The sequence below is a fragment of the Tubulanus polymorphus genome, chromosome 5 (genome assembly GCF_964204645.1).
Source record: "Tubulanus polymorphus chromosome 5, tnTubPoly1.2, whole genome shotgun sequence".
Classification (NCBI taxonomy): domain Eukaryota; kingdom Metazoa; phylum Nemertea; class Palaeonemertea; order Tubulaniformes; family Tubulanidae; genus Tubulanus; species Tubulanus polymorphus.
The window spans coordinates 11,236,025-11,258,980 of NC_134029.1; the positions used below are offsets into that span (position 1 = coordinate 11,236,025).

The 22,956-nt window shown below is 36.8% G+C and overlaps 1 protein-coding gene across 6 annotated transcripts in view; it reads left to right on the plus strand.

Annotated features, from left to right (window-relative positions):
• LOC141905289 (uncharacterized) overlaps positions 1–22,956 on the plus strand; it is a 50,199-nt gene that overhangs the window by 4,137 nt on the left and 23,106 nt on the right. For all 6 annotated transcript variants that reach the window (XR_012619252.1, XR_012619254.1, XR_012619251.1 and 3 more), the window contains exons 2-10: positions 2,736–2,784; positions 3,033–3,108; positions 4,210–4,304; positions 12,596–12,648; positions 15,760–15,885; positions 18,263–18,381; positions 18,494–18,557; positions 18,751–18,883; positions 20,089–20,186. Coding sequence is in view for 1 of the 6 variants with exons in the window: in XM_074794121.1 (XP_074650222.1) it covers positions 2,736–2,784; positions 3,033–3,108; positions 4,210–4,304; positions 12,596–12,648; positions 15,760–15,885; positions 18,263–18,381; positions 18,494–18,557; positions 18,751–18,883; positions 20,089–20,186 (813 nt within the window). In the remaining 5 variants the exon portion in view is untranslated. The remainder of the gene's footprint in view (positions 1–2,735; positions 2,785–3,032; positions 3,109–4,209; positions 4,305–12,595; positions 12,649–15,759; positions 15,886–18,262; positions 18,382–18,493; positions 18,558–18,750; positions 18,884–20,088; positions 20,187–22,956) is intronic.

The following is a 22,956-nucleotide window of genomic DNA, read 5'->3' on the forward strand; positions in this document are numbered from 1 at the left end:
TGGCTTGGGATTGACTGCTCCGCGCGCGAGCATAATTCTCTGGGATTCGAACCCGCGGCGCCGAACCGGTGGGCGTTGCGTGTTATTTTGAATTCGCTCCCGTTGCTAAGGGAATTTCAGCTATTTTCAACTCGTTCCATCAACGCGGTTCATTGTTAAACTACTCAACAACTCAATCTTGTTCTAAATATCACAAAATGAATAAATTCTGAAATCACCCGATCCAAAAGTTGCCGGATTTTAGTTATTTCAATGCTGGATTTTAGCGTGACGTAATTCTACTTCCGATTTCCCCCATGAGATTCAAACCGGACGTCAAGTGATGTCATTTTTTTCTGACTTTGTCAGCTAGTCAGAATCGGTTAAGAAGACTCTTTGTAGTATCCACATATACGCGTTTACCAAAGGGACGCCCGCCTGGCGTCCGTCTATAATAGATGAAATCTGAGAGATGGACGCCTCGTCACAAGTCAAATTAGTCTGAATCACAGGGACCTGACAAAAAAATTTTTGACCCCAGTATCCTTGTACTATATATAAAAAAACAAGGGAGCCAACTCTCTGTCAAATCTGGGTGGTTTGAGGAAGATTTGAGTGCCTTTGAGATTGTTAAATCGTTCGATTACGGTAATCCCAAAAACTCGGCAAAATCTTTCTGTACCGCACCAGCCTGGAAGTAAATATGACCATGATTTTTGAAAACAAACGGCGCTTTCGACCAGAAATTCTGAACCGATTTTTACAAACGAGGGCGTTTCTGAATGCTAAGTCCTCACCAAACAAATTGATGGGTAATAAAGGTAGATAAACTGTTTATTAACGAAATTACAGACCAAAACTTCGCACGGAGAGCAGGTGTGACAGACAGCAGTTAGTTACCTAATTGTTGGTGATAAGCTTTTTATAATCGGATGGGCTTATGCCTCAGGCACTCGCCGATGGGCTTGGGATACAGTTTCTGGGGTTTTTGATAGTGTATCTGTGTTTTGAGTAGTTCTGCAATAAGTCAGAGAAAAAATGTCTCGGTGCTGATACGTTTAAAAAGATAATGGCCGCTGGCTCCACATACGGCGACCTCACAAAACACTAACAAATTTCGTTTTTCAATCTAAAATTAAAACTTTTATTCTACATGACACTTACGAGTGGTATGACAGTTATATATCCTATTATTCCATCCGACTGTAAGACACTATCAATTTGTGAAACGTCTTTAGTAATATAAAAGAAAAGGTGTTGCCGTGTCATCGCCTGTAAAGTTTTTCCTATACGCTCACGCTTCGTCAACTACCTTTTCTTTTATATTACTAAAGACGTTTAACAAATCAAAATCGGATTTATTGCAGAATAACGAGTGAAAACACAAATACACTATCAAAAACCCCAGCAACTGTATCCCAAGCCCATCGGCGAGTGCCTGTGCTTATACCAGGAGTACGTTAGGGATGACAAGGGCCAAAACACGGTTGAAAAAAATAACACTTCAAAAATATATTTTCTATTGATTTCAGTCCTCAATTAATGGCTTAAATCACAAACTAACACAGGTACCTTTTGAAATAATCAAATTTTATGTATGTTTCGAGCGATTAATCAACATTATTTTGAGAAATTAATTAATTTCTCCACAAATTTTGCCATTGGCCGCCATTTCTCTGTAGCCTATTGCATACATGTGGCATGATAGACCAGGTGACCTACAAGGATTTATTTATATAAAACTTTCAAAACGAAACGACAATTTTTATTTTTGATAGTTTTCCAACTTATATTTCAAATCTTTTAGTTTTCCATAATAAATAGTGAAAAAATAAATTCTGGTTGAAGAAAAATGGATACTTAACTTGCCCTTTTCAATGTCCATTCATCCGTGGATCCGTTCCTAGATATGCCCTTTTAGCATATTTGAAATATGAAATTGATTGATGGACAGCTCATTTATATTTGTTGATGCCGCGTCAAGCCCATGGGGCACTTGTTAAGACGCTTCGATATAATGTATTGATATTTGGGTTACACGTGTATCTACCCTAGACACATCATCAGTCTAAAAACTGGCCCTGTCAGAATCAAAATGGCTGACTGGCAGTCATTGTTGTTCGCCAAAGTCGGCACTTTTTACACGTTTTTGAAGGAAATTCGAAGACGCTTTGATCAATTACCTTGATCTTTCGTACATATTTGAATCCCCCAAGGGCCCATCAGCCTAAGAAAAATTGGGTTGATCAATCAATTACAAAAACGTAGCTGCTGACATGTTCTATGATAGTGGTGAGTTTCAATGTCATTGGTTTTTGTGTCTGGTCACCAGGGGCGTTGAATATTGAAATTGTTAGATTGTTGAACATTTGAAACGACTTTCCAAGTGGACATGGTGTCCCTGGACCCCTAGTTTACTGGTCAAAAGCACCATTCGTGTTCAAAAATCATGGTCATTTTTACTTCCAACGAGTAGGCTGGTGCTGTACAGACACTTTTTGCCGATTTTTCCGATTAATCGCACTATTTAAAGATCTCAAAGGCACCCATATTTTTTACAAACCACTTGGTCTGGCTCCAAAATTTGTTATCTTTATGAATAATCTTATTTGAAGTGGATTGGATGTTAACAAAGTTACTTAGTAGCGGCCTAATTAACAGCCACCGTAGTGTCATCAGTCCACATAGCCTCATTGCTAGACATTTTCCAAATATGTATTTGAAATTACATTTCAAATAGTATTATTTATTTGCAGATGATAAAAAAGAAGATGAAAAGAATGATTCCACTGTAATGGGTGAAGGGTAAGTATAGCTCATGAAATGTTCTGTGAGTGTGAAAAGTTTCAAGGTAATAGGTTTCAGTACTTTGCCACTGGGAGTTAAGGTCAAATATTGAAATTGTCACAATTTTAAGCTGTTCAAATCATTTCCAGTGGGCATGGTATCCTCGGACCCCTAGGAAATACTTAGATTAAGACATTAATTCCTAAAGACATTTTTTCATGACCTATGAAAACATATTTACCCGAATGATTGAATTCTTTTAACAGCTTATCAGTAGATGCAGCACCATTTGTTCCAAAAAATGTGGATGAAGATGGTGAAATGAAACAACCAGCAACAGAGGTTAGTAATTAGTAGTTCAATAAACACTCTTATCCATGTACACTGTAGATAATTGGAAGAAATCTCGAATCAAATGGATCTTTTTGAAACCACGACATTTCGGCTGTTGACTAACAATCATCATCAGGCGGAACGGTGAATCATTCCAACGAAACATTGTGGTTTCAAAATAATACATTTTATCGTATAAAATTTGAATTGTTGGATTTCTTCAATTATTTAGTGGTTATGTAATCAATATACATGTAGTTATGTATGAAAAAAAATCCTGGGCCAAATCCTTGTTATTTACTAGTTAAATTTCATCAAAACCAATGACCCCTTGAATGAACTCTAGGTAATAACGCCCTAAGATTATCATACTTTATTATGATTTGCCACTCAAAGTTACGAAAAAACATATCTGAATTTATGGTTTGCATATATATTTTATTTCATAGTTTGCAGTTGTCAATAAGCGATTAGTTGAAAGTATTTATACTTAGATAGTAGACCTACTCTAATGAAACCAGTTGGTTTGTGTTTCATTACATACAGGGGTGTTCCATTTTCATGCTTTAATGATGGAACAGATATTACAAACTTTTTATTTTTCCCCCTGCGGTTCGAAGAAGGTTCCACTGTATATTAAGGCGACATGCAGTAGTAGCAATGTGTATTTACAAATCCATCAGAGATTAATATCGTAATGTACGGTAAATGTTGCATGATTCACCTACGATATTTTTCTGCTGTGCCTGATGTTTGTTATGTAAAAAGTTTTTGAAAGGTGGTTTTTAATGTAGATTCTATTTACTGAAAGTATAATTACATAGCTATAGTTCATCACGACAATATATATCATTCTGAGCACGACTATATATATTTTAGCAGATGTAGTAGGTATCTGATTAACTTGACCTAAACCCTGATTTACTGCCACGCTCTATTTTCCGCCATAGTCAGGAATCCCCACGGGTGGCGTTAATTTGAGGTATGAGTGCATTGGCAATTGCTTAGAAATTCCTGAGTATGATATCACATGTAGGCTATGTAATTAATTTTTTAGTTTTGATATTTTAATGAATGGTCATGTTAAGTTATTGTTGAATATAACTATAGGAAGATGAAGTGGAGAAAATTGATGACGTAGAGGATTCTGATGATGATGACGATGTCCAGGTCACAATCGGAGATATCAAAACTGGTCCTTTGGAGTAAGTTCTGCAGTTTCTTCATTATTCATCATTATCAGCAGGATTTCAAACTATTTGGCCTCCGTATAGCTTCCATCGATCGATGGCAAACCATATCATTAGGCTAAAAAATGAGACCTTGTTTCTTATTTATGGAGGAAAACTGTAAGCCCAAAAGTGACCTGGCAGGCAGCATTTTATTTTTATTTTTTTCCATAAAAAAGTATGAAATTTGATATATTTCCACCAGGCTGGCCTTTTGAGCCCACTTGGGACTTTAGTCCCAGCGGGCTATTACGTTCACTTTTCGTCTGTTGTCCGTCCGTAGACGGAATCCAGTTATTTTGGGAAGTTTTGATATTCATCATTTGGTCACCAGGGGGCGTTGAATAGAAGAATAAATTAATATTTCCATATCATATTGGTAACTAGGCGTAATCAATTACAAAATTGTAACTGCTGACATGTTCTATGATTGTGGTGAGTTTCAAGGTCATTGGATTTTTGAAGGTCATTGGATGGGGCGTTGAATATTGAAATTGTTAGATTGTTGAGCATCTGAAACCACTTCCCAAGTGGGCATGGTGTCCCTGGACCCCTAGTTTTATTTCTATTTACAAAAAGTCTCCATTGAAAATTTTTAAAATAAAAAATAAGTACAGTATATGGTTTTTGGAAGTTCTCACTGTTTGTCAATTACCATTCTAATAGGCCTGTAGGTTTAGTTTGATTGCCAGATGTTGGATCATTCCTATCTTCCTGTTTTCCAAATTTTCAAGGGCACGTCAACTATTCCAACTATTTTTAGCCCACTTGGGACTTTAGTCCCAGCGGGCTATTGCGTTCACTTTTCGTCCGTCGTCCATCCGTTCGTCATATCCTATCTAAGCAGAAGTCCAACCAAAATTAGCTTAGGCCCTAAGTGTTCGAAAATTATATGTATGCTTACTATCTATAATTATGAGATGCATCCAGCTGTATAAAGGAACAATGTGAAAAATGCACACAGATAACAAAAGAGGCAGAGGGTCTCTAACCATCCATAATGATTTATACCCTAGGAACAAAATCCCAAATACAAGTAGAAGCACCGTTAGTCTATTCATACCGATATTGGTGTAAAAGTTAGGTTTGTCTTTGACATTGGAAGGGTTGATAATTAAATAATATCTTTAGCCAGCAGATGCCCAATGTTGTTGATAATTAACAGGCATCTAGCCAATCCCTGTTCTCTCCACAGAGATTGAAACATAACAGATCAACAAACCAGGTGCTCTCAATGTCGGTTTCTTCAAAACACAGAAATGCAGAAATTGGTGTGTTAATTTTACGGACAATCAAGCTATATTGAATTTTACTTTATCCAGCTCAATTTCAGTAATTATTTCCGTTATACTGTGTTGTTGAAATTATCCAGACGACATAGCCAAATTCACAATGTTATGAGCCACGATGAATGATTTACAATTAAATTAAAAAAACTGAGATATATGATTCTGCTTCTTAAGAATTCATTCAAAACCCAATGCTGAAGCACAAAAACGATAAGCGCCGACAATGGAAAAAATGTAGATATTACCTTACTCACAAAAAAAATTCAATCATATCATGAGATTTGGAGATTTGTCCAAGAGTTTTATGCATAACCCGCAAATGTAATGCTCAGCGTCTCAGGAAATCATTCATTACTGATGAAAAAGGGAACTCATCAAATCGAAGATGTAACACTTACTGTGGTTTAAAAGATTCGTTGAAAGGTCGAAAGATTTCTCTCAATATCATCTACAGATTAACAGATAAACAATTAACGAAACTCATGGTAATAAATAGCCCGCTGATGAGACAAAAATGTTTATTTTCTCAGCAACCAAATCGTAAATGAGCAAGTAGAGTGAGTGAGTTCGAAGGTCAAATTCGTTTGTATGCAGCTGTGTAGTAAAAATATGTTTGCATGCAGCTTACTTAGTTAGTTACCCAATTGTTTGGTGGTAAGCTTTTTATAATGGGATGGGCTTATACCAACATGAGGTTTGTGAAAATATTCGATCGTGATATTAAACCTCAGACAGGTTACGACTTCATATGCATCTCTAATGAAACCTTAACATTGTCCCTAAAATTAGCGCCCCAATTTCTGTGTATCTGCATTTCTGCTTTTTGAAGAAACCGTCTCAATATGTATATGAATGAAAAACTAACATGGAGATGGAAGTTGGAAAATAGTACCATTTAGCATTGATAAGACTGCAAAAGCTTGACAGTAATAACTTTGTATGTTAAAAAAGAATCTAGAAAAATAAGGTTATAAGTATTACCAAAAGAAAAAAAAGATAAGTTGAGATGCATTCAGCGCAGTGCCAATTGTAATTATGATTATTATAAGTACTTTGGTGTAATCTAAGTAAATCAAAACAGGGATGTTGAAACATGGGAGATACAATATAATAGAAGAATAATAGCGATACATAGTCTCAGAACTTTGAATTAAAGTTGGTTCAAGTTTGTACGTCTTTTGATGTCACCCATATTTGTAGCAGAAACTTTCCCATTCATGGTCCACACTGATTGGTAATCGCCGGATTTCTTTGTTCGGTTTACTAGTTGGCTCGCATTAGTGAGCCTATGTCAACGGTCTAGCCGATCGATAATCATTCGTATGCTTAATACACTACGCTCGAAGCTATTTTTAGCACACTCAAGCGCAATTTCATTAGCCTGTAATTTCACTACTAACGGGCGAATTGAATGGATTAAGCAATGTTAATATGTTTCGTAATTGGTTTCACCTTATGGTGCGCTAAGTTGAAAGCCGTGGGTTTCATATTTTCTGAGAAATTTACCAAAAATGTTCTAAAATTTGATTTATTTGAGCACGTTTTTTTATGCAGCATCTTAACCGTCCAAAATAGCACATGTGAAAATTCAATGCTATTTGTGTCGGAAGCACTTTATATCACTAAGATCCGACGCGTGGTTTGGTTGTTATGGGCTTTCAAAGACGAAACCCCTCAAAATCTTGGTTCTATAAAATTTGTGTTGACCCAGGAAGAAAGACACTAAATATTTGGATGGATATATGAAAGCTGTGGGTACTGGAGTGTGTAATGGGTAGTGTAGTGTGATCTGTGTGCATTTGTGGCCAGCACACAGATCACATTGTTCATTGGGGTTTGGACCAGGACTCGTAAGATTTTCAACAACACGGAAGTAACGTGTAATAAATGATGACTTGAATTGCATGACTACCTACCAGCCCTCATTATTGTTGGAAAACTAAACGTTCCGCACTGAATAAAAATTAGTAATAACATTTTAGAAATGGCCAGAATTTTAACTTAGGTTCTATCTCATTTTTATTTTACAATTGCGATTGGTATAATTTTTTTTTAACGGCCGTTAAGGCTTCATGTTTCGTCTGCAATTCACTGCAAATAGTTACGCAACTACGCACATTTCAGTGTTTTTGGCAGCTGTACACTCAATCGGCACCGTTCGTGACTAGCTTCACTGCGGAATTATCATTAATTAACATCGCCATATCACATCATCAACTTATATTGTGCCTTAAAACCCTAACAGCCGAGATAATTGAAATGCACACACGATTTCTATCATTGAAAATTGAGAGTGGCCATGTTTGTGTTCTGCTGCTTTGCGTAAATCCCGCGCGGAGTGGGGCCGATACGTCCAGTTTTTACTTCCATCATGACGTCGTAACATTGAACGAGGTGGATCAGCTGGTGCGCGTTATTTCACAAACAAAATGGCGGCACGATTGAATAGGTTGATATTCATCATTTCTAGCGCGAATACTGATATTCAAGGCGCATGATATAACGATTTATTGTGTGCGATGTGTTCAAGGATTCATCTAGTTTTGATATCCTGTGCATAAGGTAACATTGCATCAAGATATCTGACGAAAATGTGGTTTCAAAATGCAGAAATTTACTTGCGTATTCGCCACACAGCTGATTCACTGATGGCATCGAATTTTTAGAGATGAGTCTGATATTTACACGACTGGAATACTTGTTTTATCACCATTAATTGAAGTCATTTTATTAACGTTCGCATTAGCGATCCGTTTTAGAGCCTGATTATTTGTATTAGTTTGTTAACTGCGGCACAGTGGAGCGTCGGCGTTGAAAACAGTCGTGTACAGTCGCGAAGCAAGATAGCCTTTTACTCCTGTGTTCACTGCGTGTATAGCCGCATTCACACGACAACTACTTAGACCGGTCTAGATGGGTTCATACCTGGTCCGGTCCAAATTTAGACCGGACCAAATTTTGGTGAGCGTTCACACGGCGTTTTGACACGCGGTGATAAAATCGCTTGTCATCGGCCCACAAGATGTCGCCATCTGCTAAATAATTAATTGCGCCTGGATGAAGTCTTGCTTCCAGATTCCAAGTAGAGCAAGACATTCTTCATTTGACCAATTCCATCCTATGTCACGTTTATACATTTTTGCGAATTCGATTTTATTCTATCACGCTGAAACTCTAAAGTGTCGTTTAAACACGGTTCAAAGCACAGCAGTAAAACGGATGATGATCGCGATATACAAATACGAATTACGCTCCAAACATTTCCATTGATTAGGGAGGAAAAAGAGTACTTAAAAATAATTACATAAACGGTAATAAAAGCATTTAAAACTTATTAAACTGGACTCACACTCTGCCGCAGAGGTTGCGACATCTACCGCAGAGATTCAGAATAACGATTTAGACCGGACCTGGTACCAGTACCAGTTTCTGTCCACACACGCATATTTAGACCGGTCCAAAATTTGGTCCGGACCTGGTTCGCTCTTTTTGACCGTGCCAAATTAGACTGGTCTAAACTAGACCGGTCTAATTTGGAACGGTATTTCTGTTGCGATCTTTGTTTGGAGCATAAATACTGACCAAGCTAATAATTTTGCCAAAAAGTGTTAATTTGAGAGCGATTAACCATATTGTCATTGTTCTTTTTAATGACGGAATAATCTAAAGATCTTTTTATCCCAATGACCACTCCATTCTTCCTTTCATTAGCATAAATATTATAAAAGATTTCAAAATATTTCTGAAGAGGTTTAAAGATTTTATGCTGTTCAAAATCAGTAGATATATGAGTCTCTTGAAGTAGGAAAATTTCGCAGTTTTTAATTTTCTCAAAAAGTGCATTGGTTCTAGAGTTAGAAAATACTAAACCATTGCAGTTTAAAGATAGAAATTTAATTTTCTCATTATTCGCCATATTATTAAACCTACTTAAAAGTTTGAAAGAATGTTGGAACGGTATTTTAGCCCGTGTGACCGGACCAAATTTAGACCGGTCTAAATTTCGTCATGTGAACGCGCCTTATGTATCAGTTATAGAGTACGTGCGCCACGGTGTAGGTCGCGCGTAACAACGATTTGTCTGAGTGAAGATGTAAGCTACTTAAAGCAATCCTATCGTGAAATTATTAAAAATCATGTCAGTCGATAAACTTTGTTTCGTCAGTAACTAGCACTGACTGGCCTCAAATTTGAGGAACTTGGGAGCTTCTGTGCTGTTTGGTCCGTATGATAAAACCTCCAATGAAACCCAGGCTCTCACCAAATTTGTACCGTATCTTATCGGGTCACTCATAGTTTTAGTTGTTTTTACATCATTCAAGGGATGTATTACAATTATGAACATTTGTTCAGACAAAAGGCCCATAATAAATTTTTCGAAGATTTCATTCTCGTTAAAAGTCAGTCATCATTTAAAGTTCACACTGATCAAAATTGAGTCCTTTTTTATATATTTTTTTCTTGTTTGATTTTCAATGAAATGATTTTTGCATACCGGTATCCTACGTGACAGATTTTTACTTCACACCAGTTTGGCGAGCCACTGGACTATTGGTCCTTTAATTTATTATTTCTGGCGCTAGGTCCTCGCGTATAACGATTCCTTTGCCTTTCAGTGTACTCCTGTTTGTAAGGACCTCCTCTCGTTTCTGGTTTTCCGGTTTTTTTATTTATACTTTTCTCCTTTGCCCTTACGCGATGGGCTTCTTCCATGTCGGATACATCAACTTCGATTCCAAGATTGGAGGATAACTGAGTAGCCACAACCAATTTACAGTTTTGTTTGTTGATTCTGCTAGCCCGGATATGCGTTCCTCCTAGAATACTGGTTGTTTTCAGTAGCCATAGTTTTACATTCAGATATGCTTCTTTGTAATAAATCAATGTGGAGATCATCTGTGCATTCATTTTTGACAATATTTCCACCTCATTTTTTAATTTTTATTTTTCTATTTCTCAGTTTGAAACTTCATTATCATAGATTCAATAATATCAGTGTGTTTTTGAAGGGCGTTTTCAAGGCTGTTGACTTCACACGCAAGCTCGGCTACAGCATCAATTGACAAAGGCCTGTCTCTTTTGGCTTTTTTGTCTGATCGGTCGTTTTTCCATTAGCTTTGAAGAAAACATCATTTTCATGATTATCAACAGAATCTTCACTTGTGGTTTGTCCAATTGAGTTATTAATACATGTATCTGCTTCTTGCGTAACAAATGACAACATAGTAGTTTGGGTAGCCATGGCGAATTTTGCGCGCTATAAAACGAATCTATTTATCAATATCCACTACAACTATAGCTGAAAGTTCATGGAGGTACTAGCATGAGTAGCAGGTAATTAATGTGTCAGACCACAAACTCAGTTCACAAAGTCTTATAGAATTATCGAGCTGACATGTACTCCTGAACTGTAATCACTGGAGATCTGTTATAGTTAAAGTTGAGGAATTTTGAAAAAAAACCATCTTTTCAACATTTTCTGAATTATGCACAACTAAAAATGTTAGGTAAATCCATTGAGAGAGCTTCAATCCAGCAGACAGCCACATCCAGGAAACGCCCAGTCGCTTAAGTTGTCCAAATTACACCAAAGTTTGAGGAGCACAAATTACAGGTGACCACTTCGTTCGGCCATTTTGAAAATCCTCTGAAGGGTTACGCTGTTACGTTCGCTACACTGGCAATTTCCTCCTGATCAGGTACTCAGCATGTAATTTAGTTCCCCTTACCTGATTATCACTTGAAACACGAATGATGGAAGGAAAGATATCATTATTTATCAATTGACCATAAAAATCAATCAAAACCTGCATAATTCTAAAATATCGCAAGATAGATCCAGTGTATGTAAAGCCGATCGAGCGTAACTCTTATTTGACTTTGGTCATAAAAATCAAATTTCATGGCAACGTATATGTAACTGTCGTTTAAGTGTTGCCCGTGCCATTATATTCCTGGAGGGACAATCAAAAGGGCAAATGATGTTGCGCAAAAATATATGCCTTATCGGCAAATTGATGTAGTCGAACGTTACATTTGTTTCACTTCACAAAAAATTGTTACGCTCGCAAAAGTTTACGCGCGTTTATTCTGGACAGTGTTCTAGGGAAGCCTCACAGTTCACCACTAGCAAGCAATTCGGACTGTTTATCAATCTAGTGTATTAGCATTATAGCTGGCCGATACATGCGCGCTGTAGTACGCAATCATTCAACATACAGATATTTGACGGCGGTGCGGTATGTTCGAATATTGCTTGTTAACCTTTGTTTATTTCAGATTAAAGTGATTATATACTCCATTTAATGCATTGATTTGTGAGATTAGGATGTTTAGAAAAGAAATGTATCTTTGATGAATGGAGGGAAAATTTGTTATTTTGTGGAAAGCCCAAATTCTAATTGGTTGTCGAAGGTCAGTAGATCAGCGCAGTCAAAAACGTTACGTTATCAAAATGAAATATTACCTAGTTAAATTGATATCCGTACAAACGCTTTTGATTTCTAAAATTTTCTTCACCGTCAGCTGGTTGGCGTGTGTAAATAAAGAAAAAAATGCGGATTTTATAGGGCGGCGTTCTCATCTCTGATTTTAAGATGTAGTCACCTTTGGGTACAGGCACCACTGGTCAATTACTCAAAAGTTATTTGGTTCTGGTAAGCCATGGCTATGTATGTTTTTACAGATAAGTATCTTGAAAATAACAATTATAGTATTTTCTTTCATTGTCAATGATCAAGTTTACCATGATTTTCCCCAGTTCACATCCCGAAAAAACTGAGAAACTATGTATCCATGTACCTATAAGACACAAATCCATTTTTGAGGTTACTTTTTATGAAAAAATGCATCTTATTCGTTAATTCTTGATTTTCTTTTGATTTGTCAAATGAACCACAATTTTGAAATGGGAAACTAAAATTTATACTCGAAAACTCTGGAACAGGGACCTGAATTTTTAACTTTTATTTTTTGCAGACAACGAAATTTATTCAAAGGAGGAACAAGATATCAAGCTGCAACGGTTGCAGGTATTTGATAGTTTATATATTCATTAAAATTCTTGAAAAATTGAAGGTATCTGACAGGCTTGTAGCTAGAATTGCTTTGATTATTACATGAGAATTAACTGTAGATTGTCTTAACTTAAGGGATAATATAAATTACTAGAAAATTTGCTTCTAGGGTTATTTATTTGAAAATGAACTTCATATTCATTTTGAGGTCAGCCATAGGCTGAGCCTATTATTTAAATGACATTGTTTCCAGAGGAAAGGCCTTTTGACTGTGCAACAGGGCATATATTCATACAAATCATTCATTAAAGCATTAACCATTCTCCAATTCTTAAGAGTGCTGAATTTTGAAAAAGAGTCTCTGAAATTCACATGAGGCTTTTCACGAAAACTGAACGCAAAAATATCAGTTTTAAAAAGCCAAGCTGAAAGCAAAGTCTCCTCTATGATTGGCCTAGCCACAGAAATCAGCAGGTGTTCGACCCCGTGGTATTGTGTACAGTTTTACTTCCAGGTTTTATTTTAAAATTTAAAATTGTATTTCAAGATCGATTTCTGTGAAGGCTGATTCGATTTTTGGGAAGAATATTTCTATTTGTGCTACAGAAAATGTCATTGACTATGCAAGGTTCGGGAAAAATAGCCATTTCTCCAATCAGTAGAAGACCTTGATATGCTAATTTCGCATGTGCTCGCATAGCAAATTCAATCAAATTTTATTCAGCAAAAATCATCATCGTCCAATTCAGTTTTACTTTATTGAATAAATGAACCATCAAATCCAATTCAATTTTTATAACAATTTTACATAAAATCCAATTCAATTCTATTCTGCATTCAAATCAATAAGATCAAGGGAAATGATTGATCTGAGGTATTCGTTCCTGCCATCTCCCCATCTGAGCTACTTATTTAAACACAATTGTATTGTGTAAAATATATTGAGTGGGGAGTGCATTTGACAACCCCACAGATTGCATCATTTGCCATTTATGAAAAGCGGTAGTGCCCCTTGGGACTCTTGTTGCTCAATTGTCATAATTAACTCAGAGCTTGGATAGACATGGTCCTGATATTTTTTAACCCACTTCAGACTTAAGTCCCAATGGGCTTTTGCATTCACCTTTCATCTGTTGTGCATCTGTTCATCTCTAGGTCTGTAGACAGAATCCAGTTGTTTTGTGAAATGTTGAGTACGTTACAATGGATTGTCTTGATATTTGGGTTATATCTACCCATCACATAATCTACAGCCAAAACTGGCCCAATCCGATTCATTATGATGATTGGCAGCCATTGTCGTTCACCAAGACGGGGCGCATACTCATTTTTCAGGGCAGTTTTGAAGACTCTTTGGTCAATTTTCTTAATATATCTATGCATATATGTATCCCCTAGCCAATCATCGCAAAAATTGGGTCAATCACACACAAGATAGCTGTCCTGTAACTTTTTTTGAGTCTGAAAGGGTAATTTTTGGCTTGAATTCTGAAATCTGTATGTCAATATTTCTTAACTTACAGTTAGTCTCCTATCGACACAAAAATTCAATCATCACAACTTATCAAAGTCACCAAAATATTTTGCAAATCGAAATTATTAAATGCTTCCTCTAAGCTGTTGATGATAAAATCAAATTATATTAACAGATATGAGAACATCGGAACTATTTAATGCACGTAAGCCTACCAATATGTGGCAGAAAAGTGCCTCTAACAAACTACCGAACTATTCGAACAAATTTGAACTAGTTTATTATGGTCCCCAAATGCTGGGCAACCGCATCTGAGCACCTAGAAATATAAATTTTTTTGCATGTTTCTTAAAAAACCAAAGCCTCAGAGAATGTTCCATAACACCGGTCGAAGCTAATTTTCTAGGAGATTTCAGATGGGGTGTTGGGTAGCTACCTATAGAAAATAAATGATGTGTGACAGACCACTAGAGAGAAACAGAGCGTGACTGAACACTACCAAATATCTGCCTAGTACAAATTTGAGTGAGTGTAGTGTAGTCATGCTCCGTTTCTCCATAGGATATTTTTTTGCGACAGCGCCACGGCGCTGGAGCATATTAAGATGATCAAACCACCTGGTGTCTTCCAATACCACCACCTAGTGGGCTCAATTCAAGTTCAAATATACTTTATTAATACTTATTCAAATATACTTAATTAATACTTTATTCAATACTTTATTGTTCCCAGTACTGCAAATACATCGGATTTCCGCAATTAAGTAGACAGAACACATAAAATTAAGAATCTTTTAGTATTCAGAAAACAACGTACATGCATCTTATTTTTCAACTTTAATTAGCATTGAGATAATTTTTTGCGACACTCACGGATGATGCGCAATTCCCTTTCGGGAACGGCTGATCGGCTCTTCCCTGAAAAATTAATTGCTGAATCGACGTCCCGCTAATGATGAATATTATTTTTAGATCCCCTGATTTCTGAATTCAAAAATATAGATTTATATGAACCTTAGGTCTACCCTTGTAATTAAACAAAGATCTTGCATTCGAGTTTATTCATTTTAAGGAGTTTCTTTATTTCAAGCCGCCGGGTTGATTGTCTAAATCTCTTTGCTCTTCTCGTGACTTGTATTCAATTAAATTTTCTATTCTCATTCTACAATTTGTACGTGAATACTATCAACGGTAGCATTCGTTTTCTTTTCATTCCGTTTTTCATAATGATTTTGTAATATTTAAATCTTCATTTTATCACGACGGGTGCTTCCGCTTTTAAACTGTTCGTTTATTACTTCCGATTTTTTAATCTTCATTAATTTATTCATTCTTTATGACTACTCCCTCCAAAATCGGAAGAATTTTATCCTTAAGGGCTTTTTTGATCTTGATTTTTAATGACTTTAATGCAAAACCACCTGTCGCAGTATATTTCCTTTTAACAATCATTTATTAGCAGATTCATAGGTCACGACATGCTCTTTGATTGCATTGAGTATCATTGAGGTCATTGGTTTGTATATGTTCACCAGGGGCATTGAATATTGAAATTCTCAGATTGCCAATCATATCACCAAATTGGCATGGTGTCCCTGAACCCCTAGCTCTTTTGAAAAATGATTTAAAATGTTGCTTCCAAAACATTTTCAGTTCAGAAGAAGCCACAAGAATCCTCAAAAAGTGGTGCAGATCTAGACGCTGTAGGAACAATTAACAGTGTACCGATTTATGAATATGATCTCAGTAGTATAGAGGATAAAGCGTGGAATAAACCAGGTAAGCATTCAATAAATCCTTAAGGTAGAGAGGTCGAATAAACAATAAAACCCCAACAAAATCACAACAGTATCAAAATTCATTTTGAAAAAGAATATAATCCAACACAATCCACTTCAGTCTCGACAGGTATGATAATAGATATGAAATAAACTTTGTACAGAAGGGCATATAAATAAGCCCACGTACAAGCATGCATTTGGATTATTGCAATAACACCATCATTCTCTCTCTATCTGGACACTGATGTTACACATACATGAATTATAATGATTGGATTTATCATAATCTTTTGTACCTGTTGTTGCCACACAAGTTGTCACAGCATCTCAGAATTATCTATAATTGATCAAATCTATTGGCGCTTTTCACTCCAATTCAATTCAATTCTATGCAGTCATAAATGAAAGAGTTCCATTGAATTTCATTCAAAAATCATGCAAATGATTGCAATTGAAGGAAAAATGTGAAGTAATGGTTCCTGACAACAGTCAGTTTTTGGTTCGAAGAATGAACGTACCGACTGCTCTGCCGTTACTGGATGTATCGCCCTAAAAATTTGCCAGGTGGTAGATCTCGACGTTTTTTATCGCTTGGGCATGGTTTCCAATGAAAATGTATTCTGGAATTTATGTGGTGCGCCATTTACCAAATTTTTAGTAGCCTCTCCTACTGTTCACAGAGGGCGTAGGGGTCTACTGGCATAGCCACTGACTTGAGTTGTCTGTTGATACAGAACGAGTTACAGCTGCCTTTGTGACCTGGCTGCCAGGTCACAAAACAGTTTTTCAAATGTAACAGATGATAGTAAATAAAAAAGAAATTAACCCACTTAGTGTAACCTACGAGGCACTGCTGCCGGTTCAAAGCAATAAACTCACTGAAGTCAATAGAGTGATTGTATTGGGCTGAGGCATTAGCGTGTGTGACTGAACATTTTTGTTTATCTGTTACCTGCTGCACCCACGGGTTCAGATCTTCAGTACCGCATATAATTCATGCATTATGAAATGATCATATCAGTACTTTACATATTTCTTTGCTATCTATAGTTCTGTAATGGGCCTCCATGGGAAGAAATTTTCAGTATGTGATTAAGGGACCGAGTGTCCTAGGCCACAGGTCAAGTCGGTCGCGAGATCCCATATGGTCTCAACGGGCATGGGTGATCACAAAATACTCCCAATCTATTCACAAAAAAGGTTGTAAGTTCTACGTTTAAAAATCACCCGTGGTTTCCATACTTACTAAAATCAGCATTTTCGTTTTTACCTGTTACCTGCTGCACCCACAGCTGATCATATCGGTACTTTACATATTTTTTGCCATCTATAGTGCTGTTACGGGCCTCCATGGGTTCCTAGACAGTGATTAAGGGACCGAGTATCCTCGGGCACAGGTCAAGTCTGTCCCAAGATCCCATATGGTCTCAACGGGCACAGGCGATCATACCACATAATAGGCCGCTTTAAAATACTCCTACTCAATAAGTCGGAAGTTCTGTGTTTAATGAATTACCCGTGGTTTCCACTAGTGCGTAATGAATGCGATTTAGTGGTTAAAACAAATCATTACATCTACTCGTGCACAAGCACACCATCAATGCTGCGCCTGTCGTAAGCGCCAGTTCCCGTATGTACACCCATACACACATTGATGCCAACAGCGGCCTCCACTTCAAAAGTTATTAAAACAAAATATTAGAAATATTTGTGATCCGATTTACACCAAATAAACCTTTAAAATAAGGTATTTAGCATCGGATGTTGTACCGAATTCTCCAGATTGATACACTACATAGTTTTCGAGTAAGCGCATTTTTAGTGTAAGCCAATTATGTTGATTGACAGGCAGGCTTAGCTGCGCGTCTCATTTTATCAATGACGTCAGATGTAAACAATAACATTTCCACATGCGCAATGCTAATGGAAAACAAATTGAATTTTTCTTAAACAAACTTCTCTTACAGAATATTAATTTATTTTCATAATTTGCCTTTCTTTTATCTAATTTTTGATTTATACATCAGACTGCTTCTTCGAACCTCAGGACTTTGAAGTCCTCTTGTATAAGAAACATAATTATCCTATAATATTTTTACCTTACGAAACATGTCTTGGAATTTCTTCCCACTGTTTGGAACTTCCAATTTTTTTGCCGAAGTCTCAAGGTCCAATGTCCACTTGTATTATTTTGACCAAACATAGATGCCCTCATTCGTCAGGGATATTTCTTAGTTCATTAATGTGCTAAAAATTCAGTAGGCTTGTATTGAAATCTCGCCACACAGGTGAGCATGTACTATTCTGTCAACAAGCCCCTTGTTAAGAAATATAGTTCTCATAAAATGACGTTTATGGAATTATTAAATTTTCAGGTGCAGATATAACTGATTATTTTAACTATGGATTCAATGAGGCCACTTGGTCAGCTTATTGCGAAAAACAAACTAAACTACGAGCTGAGAACCATGCTCCAATTGGAACAAAATCAACGGTGTGTACTATCATTGCAAAAAAAATGGAAATGAATATCATTTCATATTGAAATTAACCACCAGCTATACATGCATCAACAGATATTGAACATATTCGGTTGTCAATTTCAGGATTTTGCTGCAAAAACTATTGTTAACCCATCAAATCCGAATTTGGTCAGTGTATTTGTACCAGGTATGTACAAATCGTTCCATTCACTAGAAAACTTTCAAATCGAAACTTTTCTCAATTGAAGCTTTTGTTGAATTGTAGTGATGATGATGGATTATAACTAAAATCAGTGCTTTCTTGAAGTAGGGAGGTGGAATACATTTATTTCACTCGGCCATATTTTGATATTTCATGTGTGAATATTTTTTCTTCCAAGGACCCAGAAAGTTCCGACCACATATTTCATCCGGTGGTACTATCAGCGTCATTGGAGGATCATCATCAAACTCACGGCGACCTAATATAGAAGATTTTAATCCTGTTAATATTCCAGTGACAGGTAGTAATTAGTAAGTATCTGGGATACAGTCAAATCATTGTTTAATTTCTGGTCTGTTTCTGAATAGCCCTATGTAACACTAGAAGTAGTGAGTTGAATATTTGTCATCTATTATCTGGATGATCCGTCTGTGAAACTAATTTATCTAATAGTTGTCCTCCTTTTGGGCAGAAAACTGTGTTGTTTAGATGTTATCATGGTAAGAACATTGATGACTTCATTGTCTGCATTCAGTCATTTCATCGTCTGTCCCATCTACACTAATCTGTTACTGATCTCGTAGAGTCATCTGATGTTGTGTTACTTGATCTGATTGATAAATATGCAAACCACTGATAATTCAGCCCCTAGTGTAGCGTGCTTTACAAATAAACTTAATGGTGCAAAACTGAAATGACGAAAGTTGAGGACGACTGGTTAAACTGTTATGATATGAAAGCCCTTTTTAGCCCACTTGGGACTTTAGTCCCAGCGGGCTATTGCGTTCACTTTTCGTCCGTCGTCCGTCCTTAGACGGAATCCAGTTATTTTGGGAAGTTTTGAAGACGCTTCAATGTAATGTCTTGATATTTGGGTTACACATGTATCTACCCTAGACACATCTTCAGCCCAAAAACTGGCCCTGTCAGAATCAAGATGGCCGACTGGCAGCATTGTTGTTCGCCAAAATCAGCACTTTTTACACATTTTGAAGTTTTTGAGGGAAATTTCGAAGACGCTTTGATTAATTACCTTGATCTTTTGTATATATTTGAATCTCCCAAGGGCCCATCAGCATAAGAAAAATTGGGTAGATCAGACTCAAGATAGTCGTCCTATGACCTTTTTAGTACCCAAAAATGTCAATTTTGGCCAGAATTCTGGGTCCTGTAGCTTCCTACTGGTTTGCCATTTCTCATTGCAATTTGTAATGGATATTCTTTGGAAAGGGATGTTATATATATTTTGTTTTAGCCCGGGTTTTCCCATTTATAGTTTTTCAGTGAAATTTGCCTCAGCGATTAAACAACGAGCAATCTGATTGATGACTGTGGCAGGGGTTCGTGCCGTAGCTGAGAGTAGTGATGCCATCGGGTTTGAATCCCTGCCGAGGGAGGATGACTAAAGTATGCCCCTGCCACGTGAGGAGTGAATACACTTTCTTCGAAGCATCTTTACTAATGTATACATATGGGGGAAGAGTGAAAATTGTCAAAATTGGTATATCTTTTTCAGTGAAAATGCACCACTGCCGCCAGGTGTTGAACCATCCGGGGTTGCAGTGCCGAATTTCAATCAGCCTCCACCTACAGGCGTTCATCCTCCTCCTCCAGGTAACTTATTAAGTTGGTTCATAATGCTGGTGTTTTTAGCATTAGAAAACTATGAAACTATGCTAGGTATTTGTGGCCATTCTTTATAAATATACTTGAAATACTTGCTCATTCTTTTTGACATTGAGTCTCCTCATATAGAATGAGTAGTTTCCTGTAGTTCACTTAAAAGTCAGGGTGAGTGTATTTTTAATCATTTGCCAGTAGATCTTAATGCAGAATTGTGGAGTTTATTGACTGAAAACTGACTGGACCAATTCTAAGCTGGAAATGACTAATTATCATATCTGGTGTTCGTTTGAATTGTATCATTTGAATTGCATAGAAAGATTTGGCAAAATGTTATGTGGTTGGAGTCTTTGTGAAATGTTATTTCCTGTGTAATTTGCATATAATGTTATTTTGTAATCTTTGTGAAATGTTATTTCCTGTATAATTTGCATATAATGTTATTTTGAAATATTCAGCATGGAATGAACAAAAAAAATATCTCATTTTATGCGACCAGCTGTATGCTGAGCCTATTACTATACAAATGGAGCGAATTTAAATGACATGGTTTCCAGAGTAAAGGATCTTCGACTGTGCAACTGAGCATATATTCATACAAATCCTTCATTAAAGCATTATCCATTCTTAAAACTCTATGAAGCTGAATTTTGAAAGAGGGCCTTGTTAAAATCTATATGAGTTTTTTCGTAGTTTCTGAGTCGCTGACCCAGTTTTCCTTATACCGCTAAGATAGTACATGTATGTTACATACATTGTAGTTAATTTACTTTACATGTCAACCGTTTTATTTTGAAATTTAGCGGCCAACATAAAAAGCACGGTGTCCTTTTCATGAATTTTAGTGTAAAATGAAGTGTAATTGTTGGCTATTTCAGTGCCTCGGATGCTCTAATAGGCTCGCGCTAATTTGGCACGCACCAAGCCATAAAATAAAAAAGTCTTTTTTTCCGGTCACACTATTATGATTTTTATGGGTAGGTAGGTGGGGAATTTTTTTAAAATTTTTTTGGTGTTCAACACATCAAAATGATACGTCCAGATATAAAATTCTCTACCAAACTGCGAACTCTATTGTGAAATCTTTATTTGCAATTCATTTTATTAGCAAACAAGTCTGATGCCTCTTTCGTTTTGTTACCAGTTCATCATTAGTAGGTTCTTCATGCTTAAAATATCCTCTAAATCCATCATCGCAAACGTCGGCAGCTGCCATTGTATCAGTCACACCAATTACTGCAGAGAACCAATGTGACTGTTTGGCGGCAAAACAGGGAGATTGTGTTTACAAATTAATACTTACTATGTATTTCAATTTGTTTTTTATTTCGACCAAAATAGATAAAGCAGAGTCATGAATTGATATATTATAACACAGATCATCTTACGTAGGGTTATTGCAAAAGTTGCAATATTTTCACAGCAGTGCGCACTGCGCTGCTGTACAGTAATGCTCTCGCTCAATGTATAGGTTGCCCCGGTGATGGCCGGCTGATCTCTGTATCGTGTGCATGCTTGTGGGAAGCCACGTGTATGTCAGCTCATGCCAGCAGTCTTGTGTAAACAAAATGCTTTAGCGCGTCAACTAGTTGTAGATTCTATGATGTCAGTATTATGATAACCTGGCCGAGGGACCGGAAACAAAGACTTTTTTATTTTATGCCTAATAACCCTCCACTCCAAAAGACGGTAAACTGCATACGTACATACCTGATATATTGAAAATTCAATGCACGGTGGCTAGGCCCCTCTAGTATGTGCCACATGCCGCAAATGTATTTTGTTGAATGTATTATGTCGGATCGGCGCCTGTACTGCAATCACTAACACCTTGTAAGCAAGCACATTACATGGCTTTCCATTAAACTGGGTTTTATTTGAGCAGGTGAAATATTCACTCCGATTGAAAATGGATGTCATTGGTCATTAGCATCTTCTTTTTCTTCTTCAATTTCTAGTTAGCATGATACAGCCTGCATTTTTAAGCACAGCCTTTTGGCTATAAGCATCATTTCATTTTTGGCCTTCCGTTACTGATGCAATATATTTGATCTGAAAGGATGACCCTTCAGAGAGACTGAGATTGCAATGCCTTCTGGATCACAACACTTGATTCAAGTTGGCTTTTAAACAGCCTACCCTTGTGATCCATTGGTAATTCAGTCATCTGACCGATGTTTATCTGTGTCATGTGCCACCGAGCTCCCAACGGTCCTGTCTTTTCCTTGTTGTCATGTATTACATATGGAGCGAATTAAAATGACATGGTTTCCAGATGAAAGGCTTTTACACTGTGCAACTGAGCATATATTCATACAAGTCATCCATTCAAGCGTTATCCATTCTCCAATTCCTAGTTATTCGCGAAATCTGAATGCAAAAATATCAGTTTTAAAAAGCCAATCAGAAAGTCTGCTCTATGATGGGCTTTACCGCAGAAATCAGCAGGTGTTCACATGAACCTGCGGTATCGTCTACTGTTTTACTTCCGGGTTTTATTTTAAGATTTAAAGTTGTATTTCAAGATCGATTTCTGTGAAATATTCAGTTGATTTTTGGTTTACCTTTGTCAGCAGTATGAGGTTGGCATTGAGCCAATTCATGTAAAATCGCGGTACGTTTTTTTTATGTGAGCATTTATTTCATTGGTTCTCGGGTTAAACGACGTATACTTGATGCGATTGAAGACATGACGAACCTCCGTCGATGACATGGTCATTTCTGTTTAAATTCGACGAAAAACTGTTTTTGGCGGGAAAAT